At 42.8% G+C, this 27,425-nt stretch overlaps 1 protein-coding gene across 2 annotated transcripts in view; it reads left to right on the top strand.

Annotated features, from left to right (window-relative positions):
* The window catches only part of TFG (trafficking from ER to golgi regulator), a 281,045-nt gene that overhangs the window by 47,503 nt on the left and 206,117 nt on the right, over positions 1–27,425 (top strand). For both annotated transcript variants that reach the window (XM_069637270.1, XM_069637269.1), the window contains exons 2-3: positions 15,540–15,749; positions 17,174–17,257. In XM_069637270.1, the coding sequence (XP_069493371.1) occupies positions 15,566–15,749; positions 17,174–17,257 (268 nt within the window). In that variant the 5' untranslated portion in view covers positions 15,540–15,565. The remainder of the gene's footprint in view (positions 1–15,539; positions 15,750–17,173; positions 17,258–27,425) is intronic.

Genomic DNA, 27,425 nt, shown 5'->3' with positions numbered 1-27,425 from the left:
AACCTATTCTTCACACATACAAGTCATACTTCCTCATGTCAGAAACAATCTGAGGGACCTTGACGCGGAAGGGATCATGTGTACAGTTGACGTCACACTAGGGATAATATGACGAACCTGCTCAGTTGATCTCCCTTTTCGAACGTCGAAAACGTGCAATACGCCACACCTCAGAAAAACAACCGGGTGGTACCACCCGCTAATGCCTGATACTCTCACCAAACTCAAACTCAAAAATATTGAGCTGAAAGTTCATACATTCATGTCTTGAATATCTTTCTTATCTTCAATATACTGTGTGTATATTTCACGTATACAGTCCTCATGTACTGTGACACAATGAATTCAATGATTCACTGATTTATAAAAGGAAAAATGTATTCCACGGTTTTAAAGCCAAAATGGCTTATGGCAGAACTGACTCCCAAGTCAAAAATGTAGCTACAAGCCAATGTATTTCAGAGTTTTACTCTATCGTCAGGGCTGTGTTCACATTGTCACCACATTAATCACAATACATGGTATCACATTCAATGTGATATACATATCATAGTTGTCCATATTATTTAAAAGAAAACAAAACATCATTGTAAGCATGTCTGGCCAACTCTCGCTATTATTTCTATGTATATTTAATTTTGAATAAATCCCAAAATGTACATCTATAAGGGTCATACCTTTTATGATTTGAGTCTTCTCCCTATAAATCAAAATGATGAACAAATAAGATCTGAATTATGTACTTAACATTTTATGTCCACATTCCCCCTCTGTGTTCAATTCAGTTCGAATTACCTTGCATGCTCCCACTTGCCACGCCGTAATCACCCGATCAGGTACTAGATTAGCACTCTATTGGCAACCAATATTGCAGGTAAGGTCCCAAGTACGTTGCGCTATACCAGGGGCACATTGGTTCATAGAGTTTATTACCTATGCCGGCTGTATGAATAGCCCAGCTGCTGAAGCTAAACGCGCGAGCGTGCGTCTCAAGGAAGTGTTTTAAATGTCACCATGGAGATCTTCTATAACGTCACAATGCGTCAGCTAGAAACGATGTGTCGGCGCCTCGTGTCATACTCCCTCTAGTAACGGGAGGGCTGGACTTTGTCTCAAGGTTTAATAGTATGTTTCCATAGTAACCTGTTGCGTTTATGCCGCTAGTTTAATGCCTTAATCTTGAAAAGCTTGTAAACAAAGGGAGGGCGGATTCGGTCTCAAGGTTAGTTAATATGTATCCATAGTAACCTATCTTTTCTGTGCTGCTAATGAAATGCCTAAATCTTGTAAAGCATGCAAGTCTGTGACGACTACAGCAAATCCTCTCCTAATGCACCTCTCTGTAGAAAGGACTTAGATAGTGAAACCTTTATTGCTCATCGCTACTTCTTGTATTGATCTGAATTGACACAATAATTGGATCCATAGGGATTTATGTAGTCCGTTCTAGTAGTGGTCCTTGTTACGTTACGTACATTATTCTCTACGCACTCATAAAAAGATTAACACAGTATAAGAATATAAAACTCAGCATAGCTTCTACCATATTAGTAATCTTACAAAAGGAATGAGGATATTGCATTTTACTCTCCCACCAATTAATCGCTCCCACCATTTGTTTATTTTGTTTATGGCATATGATGCTTGCAAAGCATATTACAATGTTTATAATCCTAGACATAAAGTTAGCATGTATCAGTCCGGTCTACCCATTGTCTGAATTATCAATGTTACATTATTACAAAAAATGAACATAATTGGGTTCTTTGTTTAACCCTTTTGGTGTCAAAGTTCCAAGACAGTATATTTATTTTATTTGTTACACGCCCAGACCCTCGGGTGCCACGGCGTGGTTATAAGACAGCTTAGAAATTAGTAAGATTCAAACATTACATTAGTTGCATTACATGATATAAATTACAAAATATTCACAACAATATACAATGAACTAAATATTCACACAGTATACGATGGACGGGGTCCTATCTTTGGGTGCTAATATTGGTTGAATAACCAGGTTTTTAACAGTTTCTTAAAGATTGTGAAGGAGGATGCTTTTTTGATGTTGGTGGGTAGGGTGTTCCAGTGTTTGGGGGCTAAAGTGGTGAAGCTGCTGCCCCCTGCTCTTGTGGTTTTGAATCGGGGGGGTGGGGGTCCAGGAGGAATTTGTCATTGGATCTAAGTAATCTCATGTCAGATTTGGGATGCAGAGTGTTATTGAGGTAGATGGGTCCTTTTTTGGTAAGGCATTTGTGGGTGATGCATAATGTTTTGAAGATAATTCGGGCTTTGATGGGGAGCCAGTGGGCATCTTTCCTAGTCTTGGATATATGGTCTTATTTATTTATTTATTGATTTATTTATTTTTTATGCCTAGAGCTGCCCTCAGGACTTCATTTTGCAAAAGTTGCATTTTGGCTAGGTTGGTGTTGGAGGTGCCCAGTATTAATACATTACAGTAGTCCAATTTCGATAGGACCAGTGCTCTGGCTAGGGTGAGGCAATTTGCTGGGGTCAGAAATTGTCGGCTGAGCGCAATTAATTTGGAGGTGTAGGCCGTGGAGGAGGAAAGTACATTGATCTGTTTAGTAATGGTCAGGCTGGCATTGATGTACACGCCCAGTGTTTTTACTTGCTTCGACACTGGAATATTGGTACCGTCGATATTGATGGTTGAATATTCTGGCTGCCGGGTTGTTATTTTGGCTGGAGATCCTATGATGAGGACTTCTGTCTTCTCATCGTTAAAACATAGGCTGTTTAATGCCATCCAGTTTTGTATGATGACGTAAATTTTATTGATTGTTAATGTGTCCTGGTCATAGTTGCCTGTAAGAGGTATAAGGATCTGGGTGTCATCCGCAAAATTTGTGTATATGACACCCATATCGTCAAGTGCTGAGAACAGGAGCTTGGTATGTGCGTTGTACAGCGTGGGAGAAAGGCAAGAGCCTTGGGGCACTCCTATGGGGACTGGGATGGGGTTGGCTGCTGCTTTGCCTATGGACACTCTGGAGGTGCGGTCGGTTAAGAAGGATTTCGCCCAAGCAGTGGCTGCCCTAGAGAAATTAAAGAAGGATTCCCTCTGGTCTAGTCTCTTCTGTACATTCTCTTGGGTATCTTGTCTGGAGACCACCTCCAGAATCTGAAAACGTATTTGTCAGGTTGTACTTCTTTTCTTGCCAGTGTCTGGCCACAGCTGAATTCATATTAAGGTTCCCAATACAGGGCCTATGTACATTCCATCTAAGCTTAGCCGCCCTTCTTGATTGGTGAATGTAGTATAAACCACACGGGCATTTAATTGAATAAATTATGTATCACAAGTTAATCAATTTGACCTTCTCTTCAGTGTGCAGATGATTGATGGTCTCTCCTTTCTACACGTACCCACAGTTACTACAATGCAGACACCAGAACATCCACCCCCTTTCGTTCTGTCCTTCCGAATTGCTTTACTGGTTTGGTCTTTACTAGCCTGTCTCTTTGGAGTTCCTTGAAGAGATGTTCAACATGTTGATCACATACAAGTGTTCTCCTGTTCTTCCTGATTATGTTTTTGATTCTACTGCTCTGGGTGGAGTACCTAGACACACAGACTAGTGGAGGTTCTGATATTTGCTTTTCTCTAACTTCTAGTAGTTCTTCCCTCTTCTTACTTTCAATGCGGGTCACAGTCATCTCGACATCCTCCTTTTTGTAACCACGGTTGATGAATTTATTGCCCATCTCTACCAGCTCCTGTGCATAGTCTTCTGGATCGCTGACAATACGTTTAACCCATAGCATCTAGCTACATGGTACATTTTTCATCAGGCTAGGCTGGTGAAAACTAAGTCGGTGAAGGAAATTATTCCCATCAGGCTCTTTGCGATAAATGTTGGTTTTATATCTGTTTCCAGTTGTTACAATGTTAACATCCAAAAAGTGTATCATCTCCCTTGAATATTCATAGGTAAATTGTAATCTTTGATCCACTGTGTTGAGGTACACAAAAAAGTCTTGCAGTTCGGTCTCTGAGCCTGCCCATATACTAAAAATGTCATCTATGTATCTAATCCACATTCCCATGTGCTGTTGCCATACTGGATGTGTCTGAACGTGGTCCGTCTCGAACCTATGCATACAAGTATTTGCATAAACTGGAGCCTTGGTGTCCCCCATGGAGGTACCTGCCACCTGTAAAAAGAACTGGTTTTTGCATCTGAAATAAGAGTTCTCTATTATAAATTGTAATAGTGCCAAAAGAAATTATTTTTGTGCTGGAATATCACCTTCTCTGAGCAGTAGCCATTCAACTGCTTCTGTGCTCAAATCATGCATTATTGAGGTATACAGACTTCTGACGTCAGCTGTGAACAGAATGTTGTTTGCATCGTACTGAACACCGTGGAGGTATTGCAGAAAGTGCGTAGTGCCCTTGAAAGTGCTGTTTTTTTTAACTAGCGGCTGCAGAAAGTAATCTACATATTTGCCCAATGGTTGCAATATTCTGCTGATGCCTGCCACGATGGGCCTCCCAGGTGGATTGAGTGGGTCCTTATGCACTTTTGGTAGAGTGTGGAAATTTCGTATACGTGAGTGATCATTGGTCAGAAATCTGTCGGTATGGTGGTTGATCCAACCAAGTTCCTCAGCTTTTACTAGTAATTTTTCCAAGTTCTAACAGTAGGGTCCAAGTCAAGTGTTGCATATTTGTTTACGTCTTGCAGTTGTCTATTGCATTCGTCATCCTAGCCGGCCATGTTGAGAATTACCAATGCCCTCACCTTGTCTGCGGGTATGATTGTTATGCTTTCATCACTGTACAAATCCTTCATTAGTGCCAATTTGTGTGGTTTCAGGTTCTTGTAACCTGTATGTTGAAAACAAATTGCTTCTAGATCCTTAATGACCTGTTTGTGAAAAATATCTACAGATGGGATACTGATTGGTGATGTAAAGTTGCTTTTACTTCTAAATTCCTTCAGGTCTGTATCTTCCATCTGTGTTTGTGTTCCCACTCCCAGTTCATCGAAGAAAACTTTGAGCTTCATCTTCCTTATGAACCTGTACAATTCCACCTTAGTTTCAAATAACGTGCAGCTATATATCGGGACGAAACTCAGACCCTTCTGTAGTTTTTCTCCTTCTCAGACAGTACCCTACATGATGGGTTGATAACTAAGTTCTTCTGTCGTTGTCTCTTCTGTGGGCCTTCTTGAGGTCATCCTCTTCCCCCTCCTTGTTCGCCTCGTCCGTCCTCTAAAAGAAAGCCACCCTATTGTTGTTGCTGCTGGGGTTGTTGCTCCTCGCCCTGTTGAGGGTCGTGGTGGACTCCCTTTGTGGATTTATCAGATCTGTCGTCTCTAATTCGGAGCTTGAGGTGTTACTTGTGGTGTTCTGTCTTGGTCTTCTTACTGGTAGGCCATACTTCTCCATCCACGTGTATACCTCCTCATTAAGGTAGTCATAGCAATCTCTTTTGAACTTATCTTTTTGGCTTCTAGCTCGGTTTTATAACTTGCCACTTTGGTGTTGATGGCTACCAATAGTAGATCACCTCTTCCTTGCACAGTGTTGCTGTTAGTTTTTCTCTATTTCTTCAATCTCGACCTTTAGTGACTGTAGATTGGCTGCTAATTCTTGTATCTTGTATCGTGAGGAGAATAAGATCAAGCAAACACTTATTCAAAATTGCTTCACACTTTCTCACAAACTCCTTACTATTCTTGTAGAGAGTGGGGCGCAGTTGTATCCTAAGTCGATCGGAATACGTTGATTTTTGTTATACCTGCCTAAGGTAATTGCATGCAGCTTCTGTTTAATCTCTTTCCGTATGATATATTCAAGTTGTTAAATTCTCTTTGTTGGATCCTGTTATGAGCAGTTAATCACATTGAATGTAGTATCGCTAAGAAGACCTAGGATTGTGTCTGCCTCCTCAGCGGAGAATCCTATAGTCTCCGCTTTCTTCGCCGTTAGTGCTTCAATGTCTTCGAAAGACATCACTTGCAAAATGTTGGTTGCTGTGTCTGTAACTGTAATCTTTATTCGCTCATAATAGTTCTTTCTTCTGGCTTCTATATTATTTGTGCCTCCACTCCAATTGTGTCAAGGGTCAAAATATGAGAAATGGCAGAAGTGAGCACCACCATATCCTTTACATTCCTAGGAGCTATCAGGCTTGACGATCCTTTTGTTTTTCTGAAATTTGTACGGATCCATGTGTCAATCAACTGGGTGGTACCACCCGGTAGTGCCCGATGCTCTCACCAAACTCAAAAATATTGAGCTGAAAGTTCATACATTCATGTCTTGAATACCCTTCTTATCTTCAATATACCATGTCTATATTTCACTTATACAGTACTCATGTACTGTGACACAATGAATTCAATTAATCACTGATTTATAAAAAAATGTATTCCACGTTTTAAAAGCCAAAATGGCAGAAATTACTCCTTAAGTCAAAAATGTAGCTACAAGCCAATGCATTTTGGAGTTTTACTCCATCGTCAGGGCGATGTTCACATTGTCACCGCTCACAATACACGGTATCGCATTCAATGTATTATACATTCCATTGTTCATCATAGTTGTCCATATTATGTAAAAGAAGAAAACAAGAAAACAAAACCTCATTTTAAGCGTCTGGCCAACTCTCACTATTATGTCTGTGTATTTAATTTAATTTAAATCCCAAAATGTATATCTATAAGGGCCATATCTTATGATTGACTTCTCCCTGTAAATCAAAATGATGAATAAGATTTAAATTATGTACAGAGTACTTGCGTCCACATTCACCCTCCTCTGTGTTGAATTCAGTTCGAATTACCTTGCATGCTCCGACTTGCCACGCCGTAATCATTCAATCAGGTACTCGATTACCCGCAATATTGATTTCCATTAGAGTGCTAACGTCTCAAGTATGTGGAGCTATCCCAGGGGCCCATTGGTTCATAGAATTACTCACCTAAGCTGGCTGTACGAATTCCCCAGCCGCTGCAGCTAAACGCGTGAGCGCGCGTCTCAAGGAAGTGTTTTAAATGTCACCATGGAGACCTTCTAAGGCATTGCAACGCGTCAGTTGGAAACTGATGTGTCGGCACCTCGCCTCGCGTCCCACCCTGCCTAGTAACGGGAGGGCGGGGGCTCTGTCTCAAGGTTTAATATTATGTCGCATGCTGTGCATAGGCCAACATCTAGTGGCAGGTGCAGAGTATTGTTCTTTTTTCCGAACTTCCAAAAGGGACGTCAACTGGGCGTGTTTGTAATACTATCCCTGTGTGACGTGTATTGTACCTATGCCATGATCCTTCACGCGTTGAGGTCCCTCCGATTATTTTTTTCTGCCTTCGTGGTTGGACGCAGAATGCACAGTTTGTAACTTTGCTACAGTTTGTGTGTGCCACAGTGTGTATGTGTGTGTGTGTATACCTTGCAGTTTATTTATATTTAATATCGTCACCTTTTCGGCAGCCACCTCGACTAACATCTGCGTGTCCGGCATCTACCGTCTGAATTTGCGATGGACAGCACTTTCTCGGCAGTTGGTGGCGGCCCTCAACGGGCTTTGGCCTTTTCAGTAGGGACAGCATGGGGTCTTTCACATTTACATTCCTATTATAGAATGCTCTTTCAGCTTTCCTTTCTACTTGTATTTGTCTTGCTGCTGCTAAATTTACACAACTATGGAACGGACGCCTTTTAAAATTCTGTCCTTGATGCAATAAAAACCTTCCCAGGAAAGATACACACAGAGTGTGTGACTGGTGCCTTCCACACAAATACGTTGAACAGCCTTGTGAGTCCTGCAATCTTTTCAGGCCCAAAACGCTTAATGACAGGCCCACTAACACTTGTGTATAGGTGTGTTATAAATGGCATATCATATCACTAAGCGGTGGGCAGTTTACTCCATGCCGGCCCGAATGCCATTCTCCCCACCAGCGCTGTTGGTTCTGGTGTGGAAAGCTTGCCATCTGCGGCTCCATTTCGGAAGCCTAAGACATACGGGATTTGTTGTTAGACTCCCACGTGTCTGCCCGTCAGACAGGCCGAAAGCACTGTTACGGGGGAAGTCCTCTGGCAAAAAAGCCATACATGCATTTATGCACACAACCCCAAGCCGTCCTTTGATGGGATCGCCGAAAGGGGCTTCCATGGCAACTACACTTGCTACATGGTTCTAAGACCAAAGAGAAACATGTTGCCGTCCATAAACACCCGCCACCTATAGCAGTGGTATTCAAACCTTTTCATACCAAGCCCCCTGCACCCCTTTAGTAAAACATTGTTTCTGGGCCCCCCCTCACCTAACTGTTGCCCCCAAAAACCCCTGCAAAGGGCCCAAAGGATGTCTGTCCATGGGGGCCCAGGGTCTTTCGAATATGAACAGTTTTCTACTCCTTATATTTTCTATTAAACACAGTCGCCATTAAACACGGTCCCCTTAATCCTTGGATCCCCCCTCGGACATTTTGCACCAATAGTATTTCTTTAGGGCCAGATAGCCATGGCCTTCAACCATGGCCTCTCTGCATGTTCCACTATAGGTTTCCTTGGGGCTCGGTAGACAGTGTATGGCCATGCCATGGTCGGTTTATAGTGATATTTTCTAATGTAATATTTTCTAATGCAATTTTCTCAACACAATTTTGCAGAATTTTTTTTTGAATGTTTTTTTAATTTTATTTTTCGAAATGGGGGGGGGGGGGTTCCCCCCCTACACCCCCGTTTTTTGTTTGGACTTTTTTTTTTTTTACTAACTAAACAAAAAAAACAGAAAATAAAAAAAAAATGCGTATTTTTTTTTTCCAGCATTTTGTTTACGAAAAAATTGTATTTCGAAAATGTGTATTCGAGAATTTAACTGATACCGCCATGGCCATGCTCTGGCCACTGTACATGTTGCACCAATAGGTTTCTCTGGGGCCCACTGGCCCATTTCCCCCCTGCCTTGTAGATGTGATCACAATAGTTTGTCCCCCCATTTATTTTTTCAGTTTTCCATTACCCCGATAATTATCACAGTAATTACTGTGATAATCTAACGACAATTAAAGTGGATTAATGTAGTCCCTTTATTGCAGAATAACTGCGCCACCATTACTGAGGTAATTATCATGGTATCTGGATTACTGCGATATTACCCCGATAATGTGAAAACATTCGAACTGCATCTGGCTCCCCAGACCACCTCCAACTCCCAGACCACTTCAAACTCTGCAACTTCGCATGGTGTCCCCTTTCCACTTACTACCTCCAGCCTGATGCCATTTCACCCTTATCACTCCTCCAAATAGCTTTTTTTCCACTTAATCTTCACATTACCCCAGTATTGGCGCAGTAATTGCTTGCATCAGGCAAAAAGTCTGGTTTTTCATTTCATAAAGGCCTTGCTGATGCATTGTGGGACACATATATAGCTATAAGTTTGGGAAAAGCGGACACCCCTTACTCAGTCAAGTATTAACTAATGGACAGATTAACCCCAGACGACTCCTGGAAATTGAGCCAACACTTCGTGCCCAAGTTGTTTTGTTCGTGATCAATTCTGTCCAGTGGTTTTTGCTGTATGCAGCGCAGAAATTTTAACTTTCTCTATTGAGAAATGAATGGAAGTAGGCCGAAAAACAGCATTTTTTCCTAATGATAGCAGCTATCCCTTAGCTATGTGTTTTGGAGAAATGCACAATAGTGATTCTGCATTATTAACCTTTTTATTTATGGTGATGCAGTAAGTGCTTATGCAGTTTTTAAGGTAGATGACAGATGACGTGTGTTGAGGTATTTCACATTCGCATTGTCATGTATAATAACGGACAAGCCCACTTGGGCCAAATTGCGTAGAAACAGAGGTCAGATGGTAATGAATATTTGGGGCAATATACCTCCCGAATGGCGACTTGAGTATTCCTGAGCACAGCCTTGCATAATATTAATTGCACATTACCATACAATTGCTTTGTAGTGAGAACCCTGGGTCTACAATGAGGGTAATTGTTGAAAAATATTTGACAAGAAATTCTATTTTTAAAACATGAAGGTAGAGTCTAGTATCCATTTATGATCCTTGAATATAGCTCAGTGTGTGAGTATTAAAGGGAGCTATCACCTACAAAATGGCTGCCACGTTGAGGTGTGATTTCAATGTCTATTAGTATCACTACAGCAGGGTGGGGTAATTGAGTAAACTGCTAGAAATAAGACGGCCTTAAACATAGTGTAACAAACAGTTCCTGCAGAGGTACAGAATGCTTTGGTTTATTTGCTGGCTTAGAAACTGAAGTTAGCTCCAAGTTCATGTTTTGGTTGTTTTTAACACACGTTTGAATAAATTGCTACTTTTGGGTGCTGGGGTATTTTTGGTCTATACATAACGCTGTAGGCTCTTAGGAGCTGTTAGTAGGGTAGGCAGATTGTCTCATCTATATTCTACAGAAGAGTTGAGGTTAAACCAACAAAACGTACCATAACTTAATAATTTCTAATGTTTACAAAAAGTAACATAATTAAGTTAAACATATATTAAAATCAAATATGGTAACCTTAACTGTTTTTGATCTGCAATGTTTTGCTGTTGCTATCAAATGTTTATAGTGGTAATGTGTTGTGTGCATTTTTGTTTAACACAAATGTTACTGTTTTAATGTACATTACATTTGTGCTGCTTTTGTTAGTATTTACATTTTGTTTTATTTGCAAAATGTCATTTAGCACACATTACATTTTTGCTTTTTTTGTGTGCATAGTTTGTTGTACTTGGATGTAACTAACTTTTTACATTACAAATCTGTATATATTGATATTTGTAAATGTCAAATTATTACTGTGATATTATACCTTTTTTTAGTTTAATGTCTTATTTTTGCTATGTTCATTGTTTATAAAATTATATATTTGCAATTATTACAGTACTTTGTAAATTGATATTTTAATGTAATCTGTTGGTATATTTTGTAATTGTAAATTAATGATTAATTTACTTTTTATTTAACATTTGTATATTACTTATTTATTGCACATTTTGGAGGAATCCACTTGTGTATATTATAATTTCAGTTTATTATATAGTAATGTTGTCCTATGCCATTTTAAACTTTAATAAATTATGCTAGGTGTACATTTATTCTGCCTTTAAAGTTTTACAATAACTTTGTATGCATATAATTACTCTATGTGCTTATAGATTTGTGGGTGTGTTAAGGTTACCATGATATTTGATTTTAAAATATTTTTTATTAATCTGGTTTATTATATTGCCATGACGTTATCCTTTCCAATGTTCATAGACTTGAAGGTTTTGATGGTTTACCCTTAACTTTTTTTGTAATCTTTTTTTTTTTCCAAATTATTGTTACGTGATTGTTTTTGATTTGTTATATACATACTTTGCATGCCCATGTGCATTATTTGTAATGTACATACTCTGCATGCCCGTGTGCATTTTGTATAAACGCAGAGTGTGTAATGTACATACTCTACATATAGGTGTACAATTTGCAAAGAAGCTGTACAGTCCGGAGTTGGTGATATGTACGTACTCTACATGTCCATGTACATTTTAAATGGAATTCGTACATACATTCTAAATGTGTGTAATGTACACTCTCTTTGGATAGAATGTGTACTGATGTTCTAAACGGCTTCCTCTACGCCCTTTGCGATCTTAATCCTGTTTCCATCTCTTGTGGGGTTTACCAAGGATCTGCCCTGTCTCCTATTCTGGTAATTGTTCCTTCTTCTGCTACTTCTTTCTGGACACTGGCCTTTTGGCTGGCCACCCTATGCCCTCTTCCTACTGCGGTGGCTGTGGTCAAAGACCTGGGTTATAAAATCTCAGCATCTCTCTGCAGAAGGCCCAGGTCAGCATGGTTTATCTAAGTGGATATTTCCAATTGAAAATGTTCTGCAAGGTTCTCCCATTCTGCTTGCACGCCCCGGTGGTTGCACCATCCATCTTGGGGATTATGGACTATTGCAATTCTTTTTACTTTGCTCAATCCTGCTATCTGTTGAACCGTCTGCAGGTTCTGCAGAATTCGGCAGCTAGAGCAGCCATAAATACTCCTGTTTACCGCAATCTCACCAGTTGTTCGCTCCCTTCATTGGCTTCCTTTTGCCCCCCGTATTGAATTTAAAGCACTCTGTATTGTTCATTGTGCCTTATATAGCACTGCCGCAAAATAGCTCCAGGAAAGGTTTCGACAGTATATGCCCTTTTGAGCTCCAAGATCTTAGCATGCACTTTTGATTCAAATGCTTAGGTTTAAACGATCACGTGCCTGAGGTAGAGCCTTCTCAGTGGCTGGTGCAGTTTTCTGGAACAAACTCCCGCGTTCCTTATGTGTATGTAAAGTCATCTTTTATTCTGGCGCCATCTTAACTGACCATTTTTAAATGTCTTTCTTTCTGTTTTAGCCGTTTCCTTTCTCAAGCCTTGGTGCCATGATGCCTTAATTGGGGAAGGTTGCGCTTTATAAAAGATATTACCATAACGTTGGTTTTAAGCACATTTCATGTACATACTCTTCATGTCTGTGTACATTTTGTATACATGCTGTACATTCATTCTAAGGGTGTGTAATGCAAATACTCCCTGTATATTTTGGATAGAATGTATACATTTTCAGCATGTGGAATGTACATACTCTACATGTCTGTGTACTTTCTAAATAGAAGCTGTACAATAGTTTTAAAGTAATGTAGGTACTCATAATAGCCGTGTACATTTTGTACAGAAGCAGTATATTCATTCTGAGCATGTGTAATGTACATACTATGTATTCCGGCTACATTTTGGGTAGAATTTTTGTACATTCATCATGACCATGTACAAATTCTACTTATCCGTGTACATTTTGGATAAAAGCTGCGCATTCATTCTGAGCTTTAATGTATTTGTCTGCATGCAGTTTGTTTAGAAGCTGTACGTTCATAGTGTGTAATGTACATTCTTAGGAGCATGCATCGTTGGAGTTTGTGTCCTAATAGCTTGTCACAAGAGCTTGTGTTGTAAGGGTGTGTCGAAGGAGTGAGTGCCGTAGGAGTGTGTGGAAAGAGGTTATCTTGTAGGAGCACATGTGGTTGGAAAGTGTGTTATAGGAGCAGGTCTCCTAAGAGCATGTTTTAGTAGCTCTTGTTGTAGGACCATGTGTCATAGGAGCCTGTGTCGTAGGAGTGTGCATAGTAAGAGTATTAGTGTAGATTTTGCTCACACAAGTACATGTAAGGTTTTACTATAAACTTTACTTTTATTCTGTTCATGAAATGTCTGCCTCCTGTGTGCATGAAAGCTCACATTAAAGAATTCCAGCAATCTAGAAAAACCCTAAAGATCTGACCCGACTAGCATACAAGGTTTATTGCTAGAAATGTTTGTCTAGGATGGCTCAAAGCATGAATTCCGGGCAGGTCATGTATTAGAAGAAGCAAAAATTACCTCAGATTTGAATTGTCACGCTATTGTAGTCAGCAGCCTGGCACTGCTGAACGGCGGTCTGCCTAACAAAGCACCATCATTGGAATACACACACATACGGCACATGAACTTAACTTCTTGAGGGGTCTGCCATTGTGGTAGAACCTCACAAATGCCAGCCACATGCCAAGTTCTGAAATGGTTCCAAGGAAATGTCCTTCAGGAACCCATTGCATTTGGTAGACCCATTAGGCTACTTCTATTTGGCCCAGTATCCTCATAGTGATTAAAGGGTAGCTCATCATAGATGGGCCTGAAGTACACCTCTGCTGCCTCGCCGTTAGTTGCGTAGTATGAAGTTGCGGCTAGAGGCCCATTCCTTGCTTCAAGGTTCACTACAGTCCATCTCGGGTATCAGCCATTGTATTGCGCCACTGTTAACATTGTTGCTTGTTACTCTGAGGTTTTGCCCACTGCTGCATCACTCTTCGGTTACTTACTACAATCATTCTCTACCATTGATCTTCCCTGTTTTGACCACTGTCCTCTTGCGCCCAAGTGTCCTATTGTGATGTTGCACCTGGTGGTCTGCGGTGATCCTGCTCCACCTTAGTTGCTTTTCCTTCTCATTTCATATCCTTCTCTTTCATTCCTCCCATTTTTGTGCCTCTTCTCTTTCTAGTTCAGTCTCATTTCTTTTGCTACCCCCCTCCCCACTCCCATTTTGGCTCTAAACTTCCCATTCTATCTGCAGGCCCTCAATTACTTTGATCCATGATGTCTTTCTGTTCCTTCTGTTATACCTGCTCACTCCTCGCCTATTTCATTTTTTCTTTTCTTCCATTCTGTTCTTTTAGTTTGCCTCTGATGCAATCTCTTTCCTTTTTTCTCTTCTGTAAATATTACCTGTCAGTTCGGTCTCCTCCTTTCTCTTTTCACAAGTCCATACTGTCTCTCCTCTGTCTTCTCTCCTTGTTCATGCCTCCTTTAAAGCTCCTCTCGGCTCCGGTCGTGTTCTCCCACGTTCAATTTTTCTCTGTATCTTAATTCTCTCCTGTTCTAGCTGTCAGTCTCCCCTACTTTCCAATGTACTTGCACCTTTCTCCCCTCCGATGCTCACCTCTTCCTCCTGCTGTTTCTGCTCTTCCTAGCATGGTGTTCTCCTCCTTTTAATTCTATTGCATTCTTTTTTGTCCTTTTCTTCCACTGTATTCTGTGACTTCTGTTCCTTCTCATGCTTTTTTCTTCCTCACTTTTGCTATCCTCTCTGCTCTTCTACCTATCCCTCCCTGGCACTCTCCTGTCGTCCTTGCACTTTCTCGCTGTACGCCATTTGGTGTTGCTCACCTGTTCTCTGACAAACCATTCTTCTTCCTGTGCTCTCCACCTCCTCACTGGGCTGGTGGGCACCCATATCCATGGCATGTGGAGGGGCCACAGTGCCTACCTTGCTAGCATCAGTGGGTTGCTGACAAGGAAAATAAACACATTGTGGGTGCTCTTCCATGCTGTGTTTGAGCACCTAATGTTGAAGCCGAAACACAGCCTGTCAAAGCTGAGCCCCTGTTCATTGTTCATTGTTTTTCCAACTGTCAGATCCCCTATGTCCACCATAGGGCATGGTGCAGAAGTCCACCAAGTGGGTGCACCCCACACTTTGAGGAACACAGCTCTAGGACAAGTCAGCAGCTCTACCAGTCCACACCTTTGAAGACAGGCACTGGAACAATACTTAGAATCAAAGTATCTACTTTTGCCTTTACTACTTTTCCCGGGTTGGTTTTTGAACATTTCTCTTCGTCTACATGAGACCTACTCCCACACTTGACCATGAGTGGTAAAATGTGTACAATGTGCATCTTTCTCTTTAATATACTGCGAACATCTTAAAATATATTGTTAGTCAATTGCGGCTCTCAATATGTTAAATGGTAGGATTTATGGTTAAGTGTGAGTTGGCTATTTACTTTTCCCCTACCATACGACCGTTTATCAGGCTTATTGTTATGAGCTGTTTGAAATTTAGCTGACTTATTAAACGATTTTATAAATTGAATATGGATGATATTTTTATACTACATCTCATTATCTTGGGTTTATAGATAATTTTCTTTTGTTCACTTTATTCTAGCTACGTGAGTCATAACAGAGCCCACCATGAACGGGCAGTTGGACTTGAGCGGAAAGCTCATTATCAAAGCCCAAATTGGAGAGGATATTCGTCGAATTCCAATTCACAATGAAGACATCACTTATGACGAGCTGGTGTTAATGATGCAAAGAGTCTTTAGAGGAAAATTACTGAGCAATGATGAAGTAACAATAAAGTATAAAGATGAAGGTAAAAATGGCAGTAAAGATTTGCTGATTGGGATTTTCTTTTATTCACATGAATGAATCCAGTTGAGCTGTGGCATGTCTACTACACCCTCTCTTTAAATAATGACTAAAATTGAACCAATCTATTATCTTTCACTGTTCTTTATGCAAGTGGCTTTGTTTGGTGATGGCGCCAGCAGTGAGATTTGCTGTTGTCTGGAATTGCAACCTCAGGAATGGACTTTTACAATGAAATGGCAATCTGCATTGAGTTGCTTGGCTAGAAAGGTGGAACTTTGTTTACACTTATTTAATGATGCAAACGTTTGTGATTAGCTTAAAATGGTTCATATCCAGAACATCAAATATGCCTTTCCAGAAGGGGGGTACAATATGTTTCTCCAACAGAAAACATTTTGTTTTTTAAAAGACTCTGTAAGCCACTTCAAGTTACGAGCCATTGTAGCTGCTTAAAAAAAAATCGTTCTAAAGACGTCACAGCCTAGTTGAGTATTTTCTTTGATGGCAACAGTGTTAGTGCTGCACATAATGCATGCACTTTTGCTCCTGGCCACACATTGCGATTAGAAGAGGAAGTCCAAATACAGCTTTACCTGAATTCAAGAGGGCCTCAAAAGAGCCACATTTGCTGATTCTTTAGAAAACCGTTGTCAAGTTATGTTGCACATCTAAAGGTTAAACAATCGTTGGTCTCCAAAAGATGTTGGTCTTGTAAACTTTCGATATGTGATTTCCTGCTATTTAGGATGTTCCCACCGCCCTGTCACTCAAGAGTGTGCTAGCTTACGCTCATGGCAATAAGACCAGTTTCTGTATAAGTATGCAAACTGCTACAGTCTGGAAGGCATTGTTCAGCCTCAAATGGAGCTGTGGTCCTCTCAGAGCGGACATATCTCTATCTGCGACTCCCGTATTTATCAAACACAAACCGGAGATGGACTGAATTGGTTTACTTTACTCTCCTCATGAGTGGTAACTGCACTGAGTCATCCAGCGCCTTCAATTTTATGTGGATTGTTTGAAATGATACTAACAGCCTGCTATTATTTTTCGTTTATTCCATAACTGAATGCTTTGATAACAATTCAAGGAAAAGTGTAATCTCTGCCTACCATTAACTTGAAGTTTTTAAATAATTGAGTTTTTTGTTGCCTGAGCAGGTGTGAAATTTGCCAAGCCCATGGAACAGTGGAGCAACTATGATTTAGCAAACTTTGTGTGTCCATTATATAGTAGCTAATCCGTTTTTGCTGATTTGAGACTTAACAATAGATTATTGAGTTCAGATTGCATGTAAATGTCCTTGCATTAGTAATATGTATGCACCGAGTCCATAATAGATTCTGGAGTATTGGCAACTCAGATTAACTTGAGCTATTTTCTGATTTTAATGTACCTATGTATTGGTTTCTTTTTATGTTTTAGATGGTGATCTTATAACAATTTTTGACAGCTCTGACCTGTCCTTTGCTATCCAGTGCAGTAGGATACTTAAATTGACGCTATTCGGTAAGTGCACTGATGTACTATAGGGAAATAGGCTAAAATTTGGTTAAACTATCTCAACCTGTAATCCATGGTATAGTAATTGTGTTAAAAGTTCTAAATGAAAAATTGCAAATCTTGGCTAAATTCACCATTCATTTACTCAAATGTGTCTGATGTACATCATATGATGGGAGGACTCGAGCCAAGAATCGTCCTCATCCCTTATACCTGATGTGGGGGCAAAATTACATTTTGGGGATTCTTTGGACCCCCTTTGTGGACGGGCAACCACCTGATTTCTCTTTGCTAACTTCCCAAGCTTATTGGCTTTACTTCTGTAGCAAGAGTGACTCATTTCTTTTCTAGACCCCTCTGCCACTGTAACCCTTTGTGGGTTTTGCTGCCCAAGTAGCCTTGGGCCCCTGTCTTCTTGAATGTTAAACACAGATGCAATTTCACAAAATTCTCATTTAAGAAACCCTGCTTTGCACTCCTAAAAACAAATATATTTTTAATTTTATGTATCGAAACACGTTCATACAGTACATGCAGATATCTGTATCAAGGAGCTGAACCCACTGAACTATAATGCATTTGTTATGTCAATGGACACCCAGGTCTGAATCCAAAGTATATGGGCTTTGTGTTGTTTTCCATCTCCGAGATCAGTATGATCGATATGTAAGGCAGGGGGAGGTGAGTGGGTGTAGAAAGGTGTGGGATGAGGCTAGATCTACAGACCTGTGGTTTGAGTGAGGAAGGGAACCGGCAAAGGGGATTAGGAAGACTGGGGATGAGGGGTGGGGGGGGAGTGGTTTGGGAGGGGGTGGGAAGCTGGGAAAGGGCACGTAGGGAGGTTGAGTAATGACTGTGTCCCAATTTATTTGTAATTCAGACTAAGTTTTCTATTCTTTAGGGAAAATCGGTATAAAGATGTGAGCGTTCCTATTGACAGTGGTGTCAGCATAATGTGGGATATTTAAGTGTCTTAACACATTCGCTAGAGTTCTCAAAATCGTGAAGTTCAAACCTAGTCTTGCAAGTCCTTGACCCTCACAGGACAGGCTAGTCTACAGCACAATGTCCAAAGATGCAGACACCAAAAAGTAGCAAACCTATAATTAACAAGTTGTTCACCTCCATGCTAGTCCCTAAGCTATAATACAAATGTTCAAAGTCTTGTCCAACTAAAGATCCTATTCTATAATGTTCAGCCGCAGTCTAGAAAACAAAAGAAAGATGTTTCTCCTGGAAAGAAAGGGTTCTCTGGGAATTACTAGGTCTGTACGCTTCTTTTGTTCTCAATCACTCCATCCAGACCTTGGACTTCCCAGACCAGTCTTTAGTGTTCACTTTCACCTTTCACCTTGTTCTCTTTCAACTTGAACTGGTCTCATCGTTGGAGCTCTCGTATGTGCTATTGGCTTTATCTCTAACCTCTGGTATCTGTTTATCAGAAAGTTCTCTTTTAGACCTTAGCATTCAGAACAGGTATCCACCAGACGTCGGGTTGTCAGTAGTCACTGGTTCAGGTCCCTCCAAAACCTTGGTTTTTCAGTATTCACTTGGACCAGTCTCTGCATGATCTGATATAGAGGCTCCTAATGGCTGGGTTTCAAATGCCTTGATGGGTATTACCGTACCTTGATGGTGGGTGGTGAGCCTGCGGGGTCCCACCCCATCCATCCTCTGGGAGGCACATCGGTTGGTGGCTGGATGAACCCAGTCCCCTGCGGCTTGGCCACCTTGCATATACGCATGGGGAGTTCTTCCCAACCACAGAAGGTAGGACTATATTCAAATCGGTTGTGGATTCATCGAGAATAGACAAACTGAGGTGGGAATTGTTGGGGAATCGAAGTTAATGGGTGCAAAAGTTTCCAGAAAGGAAGGTTTCAGGAGGAGGGGGCATATGTGGCTAAAATGGCATGGAGGCATAAGTGTTGTAAGGGAAGAATTCCTTTTGAGGGTTCTGCTGTCTTTCATGGGACAATCCCTGGCTACTCTGTAACCTATACTTTCCACTGGCCAATGGGGATTTCTTGCAGCGTATTGGCTCTTTTTGGTATATGTGGGTTATTGTATGCAATGCTGTAATGATGTATTGTCCATAACCACTACAACTTTACTTACAGTAACTGGCTGTTTTGGCGCAAGAGCATCATTCAAGATGCACCTCCAGCATTTCTGATCTATGTGAGACATTTATGGCTTGGACAGTGTAGTCCAATAATGTGTGGCGATCCGGCACCCGAGCAGCGGACATGCGGCTGCCACTGGGCACTGGCGCGTTACCTTCGCCTTTCCTTTGGCCACATGAGATCACTATATGTGGCCTACAATCATGTGTTTGACACCCAGCACACAGCCAATAGTGTCAGACCTTTGTCCTCACACACGGGGAAAGCTCCCGCAACAGGGCCTCTGATTCGCTGCCCGCTGAGCCTGACTCCGTGATGGCCGTCGCTTCCACCTAGTGGTGCGGCCATGCTGGAGTCAGGCACACGTGACCACGCGACTCGCAGCGCCATGGCAACATAAGCAGAAGGTTAGTGCGGGACGCGGCGAAGAAACCTCTCGCGCGCGGCCCGCAGGACCACCAGAGACGTTCGCTCCAGGTAAGCGGCCTCTTTTAGACGCTATCCGCGGCCAGCCACTCCCCCGCGAGCAGGGGTCGAGAGGTAGGCACGCGGACTTGCGTGTCACACAGGGTGTTTCTGTTGTACACTTGCTGAATTTGAAGCTGCAACGCAGAGCGCGTGCAGCTTGACAGTGTAACTCACGCAATTCGGTTATAAATGGATAGTTATACACAGAGTATTGTTGCTTTCCTATCCTAGATGCACAGGTGCATCACACTTGACAGTAATAATTGTCATTTGGCCCCCAGGTTCCGGGCCATCTCACCCCCGTGGAGAGCATCCATACCACACGGAGAGGGTAAGCCTTTGCTTTACTGATAATGCAATGCAGTGTTTTGGAACAGACCTACATTTGAGGTTATCAATTCGGATATTTATCCCTGCTCCAATTCTCACCCCTCCCTCCTGTCATCCCTACAGGGAGAGGCACAGAAGTTGAGCAGACACCGTTGCTGGAATTAAATAACAGCGGGCATATACTGTGATGCCCAGACTAGCCCTGATGAATGTGGCTCATCCACCTTGTTCCACAGAAACCGGTCGGCTATAGAACGACTAGATCTAGTGCAAAGTGCTACCCGCACAGGTCTATATCGTTCTGCAAAAGGATCTCTAGACTAAGCACCTAGGGGTCCTTCCTGTTTTAGGCGAATAACCTCCAGAGAGAAATTTACTGAAGAAATCCCTTCCTTGTTTTTAGACCAAACCTGCACCTGCCAACACGGAGAAAACCCATTAAAATTAACTAAACCTTCATCTGTATGGCAGCCAGCACATGCAACAACCAAGGTGGTTGAGCATGTGTTTTTTAGCACAACACAGTGCACCAGAGACGATTTGGAAAGCGCAGTCAGACCAACTGGCTTCTTGAAACCCGTCCCAAAGGAAAAAAGTTAAACAGGTTCTCAGAGCATATGAGCACTTCAATCTTCCAATGAAGTCTAGATAACTTGGTTTTTAACTTATTATTGCTGGGAAAGGTCGTTATCACCTCTAAGGGACAGTAAATATCAAAGTCAAATGGACTAGAAGAGTCTGCAGTGAGCCAGGACAGCCAAAGTCAACTGGAGCACAATCTATGGAGCTGAGGCACTTCTTGGATGACAACAAAGTCTTCACAAGAGAGTTTGTTGAAGAAAAATCACTGTAGGGTGACAAACTGTTACACATGTGAATGGTAGAGCTGAAATCAACTCTAGCAAAGTAGCTACTGCAAGTCTCGACTGAGAAGAGCAAAGCTAAAGACACTGGGGTAAGTACCCCAAGTCGGAAGACTACCTTTGGTTAGAAGAAGAATGTCTGGTTGCAGTGATGCAATGTCTGGGTCTCAGTCGTGGGGACAAGAGGGAGGACGCCCAGAGGACTCCTGCAGCAGTAATTTGGAGGTCGGCGGCAGCTACGGGCTCTTTTCAGATGCAGCACTTCGCGGTTTCAGCTCTCGTTAAACAGCACCACCGCGGATCTTGGACACCGGCTGGGCTTCCTTCACTCCTTGAGTTCTGCACTCTGGTGAGGGGACTCGAGCTCTTGTCATCCTGCTTCTGGAGGGTCCTTGTGAGACTCCTGGAGCTTCTGGCCGAATTGCAGACGCTGCACTCGACTACGGATTTGTAGACCCCTGGCACTCGGTTTCTGCAGCAGCAAAGAAGTACATCCAGTCGGGGTAGATGTTCCAGTGAAGTTAGTCTCGTGGGGGCATGAGGGGGGGGGGGGCTAGTTGGTCCCACTTACCCAAGGGAAGAAGTTGTCCCTTCCGGAGCGTCTCTTGTCGATCAGTTTCAGTACAGCAGCAGGGCTTCACTGGGCAATTCAAAGGTCCAGGAGGATGCAGCAAGCTTTGTTCAGTTTCTTCGGGTTGTTCTTCCCAGTGGTCGACTGTCTCTAGTCCCAAAACCCTCGCCTTTTAAGCAGGTTTCTCCCTTTCATGCACACCCTAGCTGTCACAGGACTGAGTACATTTAAGACAAAGGACAGGCGAGTTTCGGGAACCTCCCTCACTTCTTGTCCTTCCAGACACACTGGAGCTAGAGGCGGTTTCAGTACTGAAGCCCGCCAAAGGCAAAACGAACAAAGGACTCAACCTGGCTTGGTGCGCAGAGTAAACCTAGAAAGACCTTACAAACAGGAAATGGCGAAAAAAGACCGGGCCATTTTTACTAAATCGTCACCCATGGGTGCTATACTGCAGCAGAGGATTCAGCCTGCGGTAGAAAAGCACAATGCTAGGAACATGAAACCACTGCCACCAGCCATTTAAAGTATATAAGAAATGTTACAGGAGTAGGTAGGATAAGGGGCTACTAAGTAACCCCCCAGCACTCCACATAAAATGGTGTGTGCTGAACCCACAAAGAGAAAAGGTAAGTAAAGTCAATTTCCCTTTACTATTTTTGTGAACAGTAGTTCACAAAAGAAAAGGTATTTAAACCTTATGAGAAATCTAAAGGATTTCTGACACACTGCATGCTGTGTGCCACTATACAAAATGTAGATACCTATGGAGTTTTTCAGACTCCAAAAACAAATGAAACTCATAATCCAAATGGGATCAAAACACATGAGGGGGTGAGAAAAAGGGCTCACTCACTCCCGGGTTAAAAATGTGAAGTCCTAAAGTCTAGCAAAAGAGTTTGGGGGTCTCAAAAGTTGAAGGTAATTATCACAGATATTAGAATTCTCCCTTAAACTTGTCCCCTTCATACTAAGGGACAGGAGGATTTAATCCATTTTTGGATCAATCTCCTAATCCAGTCGGTCATACTTTCTGGAGATACCATCGACATTTTGGTGATTTACACCCTGACGTGTTCTTTGGTGAAATGAAACCCTTGGAGGCTGGTTGACCACCTTAACAATTTTGGCTTATTCCCCTTCATCTGCATTAACCATCTCAAGGATTGGTGGTCTGTCTGAATAATGAAAGTAGAACATACAAGTATGGCCTAAACTTCTTCAGAGACCACACTATGGCAAAACATTCACGTTCAATAGTTGCCCTCCTTGTCTCACAGTCCTTCAATTTCCTACTGATGATGCAGATAGGGTGTTTCCTGCCTTTCTCATCCAGTTGACTAAAAACTGCACCTATCCCTGTGTTGGAAGCATCTATTTGTAGGTGTCCGGTCATTTGGTCGACTGCAATTTGGTCGACAACCAAATGGTCGAATTTTTTTTTTTTAATTATATATGTGTTTTGTGGGTTTTCGTGTGGGGGGAAAAAAAAATGGGGGGGGACCCCCCCCAAAAAACCAAAAAAGAGGTAAAAATAAAAAAAAAAAAAAATTCGACCATTTGGTTTTCGACCAAATTGATTCGACCAGTTGTCCAGTCGACCAAATGTTTTCGACCAATTGACCTATAACCCTATTTGTACAATGTAGGATTGGTTGTAGTCTGGGCTCTCAAGACTGGAGCTTGACAAAGGGCTTTCTTCAGTCCTTCAAAAGCCTTAGTGCACTCCTCATGCCACCTGACCTTCTTGGGGAATTTGGGTGAGATCACCTCATTCAATGGAGAAGCTATGGTCCCATAGTTCTCTATGAAGTTCTTGTAATACCCAGTGAGACCCAAGGAGGCTCTCACTTGGGTCTGAGTAGTAGGGGCGGCCCAGTCTTGTACAGCTTGTACCCTGCTAGGCAATTACCTTATTTCACCACCTCCTACCTCATGTCCAAGGTAGACCACTTTACTCTGACCAATTTGACATTTACTAGCCTATATGGTCAGATGGGCCTGTTCCAGAGCCTGCAAAACATATCCTAGTTAGTGAAGATGCTCTTCCCAAGTGGGGCAGAACACTGCAATGTCATTTAAGTATGCCATGCAGACTTCCTTTAACCCATTCAGAACTTGATTCACCATCCTCTGAAATGTAGCAGGTGCATGTTTGAGTCCAAAAGGCATCACCTTCAACTGGTAAAGTCCTCCTGGGTTGGAAAATGCAGTTTCCTCCTTGACATGGTCTGTCGGAGCCATTTGACAATAGCCTAAGGTCAGGCCAAATGTACTGAGGAACTTGGCTGAACCAAGTTTGTCCACCAGCTCGTCTGTCCTGGGTAACGGAGGAGCATTAGTCAGGGTGACTGCATTAAGAGCTCTATAGTCCACTCAGAATCTCAACTCTTTGGTTCCTGCTTTTGTTACTAGTACAACTGAACCAGCCCATGGACATGTGTAACCCCCGCTTTTGACAGGGAGACTGTCACCAGTGAGAATATCATGCTGGCCCCAAGGGGGTCAAGCCTGGTGTCTGTGAGAACAAACGGGGAGGCAAACTGATTCGATAGAGCCTTGCACTGCGCCTATTGTTGCAGAGTCATTTCTGAAGAGTTTTACTACTTCAGTCGTCTCATCTGAAGGTTGTCCCCTGAGGAGATCAAGGAGGGGCTCACTCTCCTCCTCTTGATCAGAGGCTAGAAGCAAAGCTCCTAGTTCCGGTCTGGAAACATAAGCCTTCAAATGGTTAGTGTGAGCGGCCTCCTTGGGGTTGCCCAAGTCCACTAAACAATTGACCTCTCAATGTTTACCCACAATCTTGAAGGGTCCAATCCATGTCCTGTAAGGCCCTATGCCTTGTAGGTACCGTAACCAAAACAAGCTGATCTGGAGTAAACGCCACCATGTTGGCCTTCTGGTCATGCCACTGTTTGACCAGAGCCTGACCTGATTTCAGGTTTTCTGAAACTTCTGTCATCATGAGGGCCACCCTCTTCCTGAGGCCCAGCGCATAGTCAGTGAATCTCACTGGCTGTAGGGAAGAAACACTCTCCAACCCTTCCTTGATCAGGGCCAAAGGGCCTCCGACTGGATGACCATAAAGAAGTTGAAAGGGGGTGAACACAACCTCTGCTTGAGGGACTTCTCTATAAGCAAAGAGAAGGCATGGCAGTAGAAGGTCCCACTTTCCTCTAGGGTGTTCCTCTAAAGCACCTATCACGCTCTACATAGTTCTGTTAAACCTCTCCACTAACCCATTGTGGGGATGGTCGGCTATGGAGAACTTGTAAATCTCTCCACAGTTCTTCCACATGGTCTTCATGTAGTGGGACAATGACTTCGTTAGGAAAACCTACCCTGGTAAAGATATCGAGGAGGGCCTTAGCCACTGCCTGGGCAGTAACAGTTCTCATTGGTATTGCTTGCCTGAAGAGGTTGGAGGGTCTAGCGGACGAACCATGTCAATCCCCACCCTCTCAAAAGGAACTCCCACCGCAGGCAGGGGCACTAAAGGGGCCACATTCTTGGACCCACTCTTGCTGGAAGTCTGACAAGTGTAGCAGCGCTTATAATTGCTCTACATCAGCCCCCATCTTGGGCCAGTAGAAGTACAGAGATAACCTGTCTTTGGTCCTCTTGAAACTGAAGCGGCCAGCCAGAAGAATCTCGTGCCCACTGTAGGAACCTCTGTCGCACTTCCCGGGGCACTACCAGTCTCCTGTAGTCCCCCGGGGTAGACTCAGTTGGCTCAGTTGGCTCACTGTAGAGGAGGCCATCCTCCCAGTAAAGCCTATGCTTCTTGGGGAGCTGTCTGCTGGCACAGACCTTCTAGAGAGGGACACTCTTTGTCCTCTGCTGAAGTCTGCCCTAGCGGGTCCACCTTCTGCAGCTCAGGATGGTATCACCAGTAGCTGCCTCTACAGAATTTGGTTGGTCTTCCCACTCAGCCTCAGCTGGGAAAGGGGTCACTGGGGTGACCTGGGACAGTCCTCTCTGGTGTCCTTGTCCTGTGAACAGGTTTAGATTTGAGACCTTTCATTCTCCCAAACACCTTAGATTTCTCCTTTTGTCACTTTCTTTTTCTTGGAAATAGAAGGGTGGCCTTCCAATGGACTGGAGGTATTGGAAATCTTCTCAACCTCAAACTGAGAGCCTCTGAAGGTTGCCTCTCTTGCCAATCTTGTTTGCTCCTGCTTTTTGCTGGGAGGTCTGGGGCTACTAGATGCAACTCCAGAGTTTTCAAATCCTTTCCCAACAGGACTCTCCCTGGCACTTCATTCTGTACACTCACTGGGATTATAACATGCATATTATTGCACTGGATGAGAGCTTGCAGAAAAGGAACCATTTGGATAGGGCCTCCTGCATGTTTAGTGGGACCTTTGGGTGCCATAGCTACATCCTTAGCTTTGAGAAAAGGTTCATCTACCACAGTAATGCTTGCCCCAGTGTCTCTGATGGCAGGGGTCTCCTGGCCATTTATAAGAACACTGTTATAATATTCTTTTGTGATATCTGATATGGAGTTGTAAACATTCACATTATGTGGTTCCCACAGACTCATGAACACTAAAACACTGGCTTGAACTCCAATGGGGTCTTCAGCCAGTAATTGAAAGAGTGCACTTGCCATTTGGGCTTATGAGAATTCTCCCTAACATCCTTAAACTCACAAGTCCAATAAATGGTTCACATGTTTTTCTTATCACATTTTAAATATTTTTGTTGTCTGGATTTTGAGACTGTAGGGTAAAAGGACTAATTTTTCTGGTGGGTCATTCACTCTCCTGTGGGCTCCCTCCACTCTAGCCCAGGCTTTTCAATACCCCAAGGTCAACGTGAATACCTAAAGATCCCTAACCCTTTACAGTCTAATGTAACCTCTCTATCATGGGAGGGCCTAAAGGCCAAGGCCTTATCCAGCTTACTCCTTCTTGGACTTCCTAAGTGTACCCTACTGTAGACTCCCTCAAATTGATATCTGAATGTTGTTTGAGGTAGTACCTGTTCAAACACCCTTGATCTCTCTCCCTCCTTTCCTTCATTTCTACTCTTGTTTCCCCACCTATTTCCTGTCTTCATTCTCCCTCCTATCCCACCCTCTCTGCTCTCTTCCTAGTCCCTAAAGCCATCTCCCTCCTATTCTTCCCTCATGCTATCTCTGGTTTTATCACCCACCCACCCTCCCTTACCTATCCTTTGTCCCTCCCCCTCCCTCATTCTTTCTCCTTCCATCCCAGTCTCCCTGTCAATGTGGACTGGAATTAGAAAGTGTGCTGCTGGGCCAAGTGTGAAACCAGTAGTTTTCCCCATTGGATATTTACTGGATGTTTGAATGGTGCAGATCCCTACCATTGGTGGGCTTCGATTTGCTTCCAGCTCAGATTTTGATCGGATCTTTGATCTATGTCCATGTTGAGGAGAATGATCATTTCTGTGCTAATTCCCTTCAACCTTAGAGACTTTTTAATTTCTATCCTGGAGAGAGTGAGACCTTTTTCTCACTCACTCATGTATTTTTGATCTGTCTGTTTCTTTTGGTTTTGGAGTCTGACAAACTCCATAGGCATCACCTCTTGAAGGACAGCCACCCTGCTGTGTGAGTGACAGCTAGGCTGTGCCTGAATGGGAGAATCCTGCATAAAAGGCAGGGTCTCTTGAACAGAAGGCAGAGTTGACCCCTGGACGAAGAATCCGAAGAAAAAAACTGGAAGAGAGCTTGCTGCACCCTCCTTGACCGTTGGTTTGCCCAGTTAAGCCCTGCTGCAGGGCTGAAGCTCCAATTTTCATATCTACTAGAGAAGCCCGGAATGGACGACTTCTTCCCTTGG

The sequence above is a fragment of the Ambystoma mexicanum genome, chromosome 7p, assembly GCF_040938575.1.
Source record: "Ambystoma mexicanum isolate Mex_15411 chromosome 7p, UKY_AmexF1_1, whole genome shotgun sequence".
In the NCBI taxonomy this organism is placed as follows: Eukaryota; Metazoa; Chordata; class Amphibia; order Caudata; family Ambystomatidae; genus Ambystoma; species Ambystoma mexicanum.
This window is presented reverse-complemented; position numbering and strand designations above follow the sequence as displayed.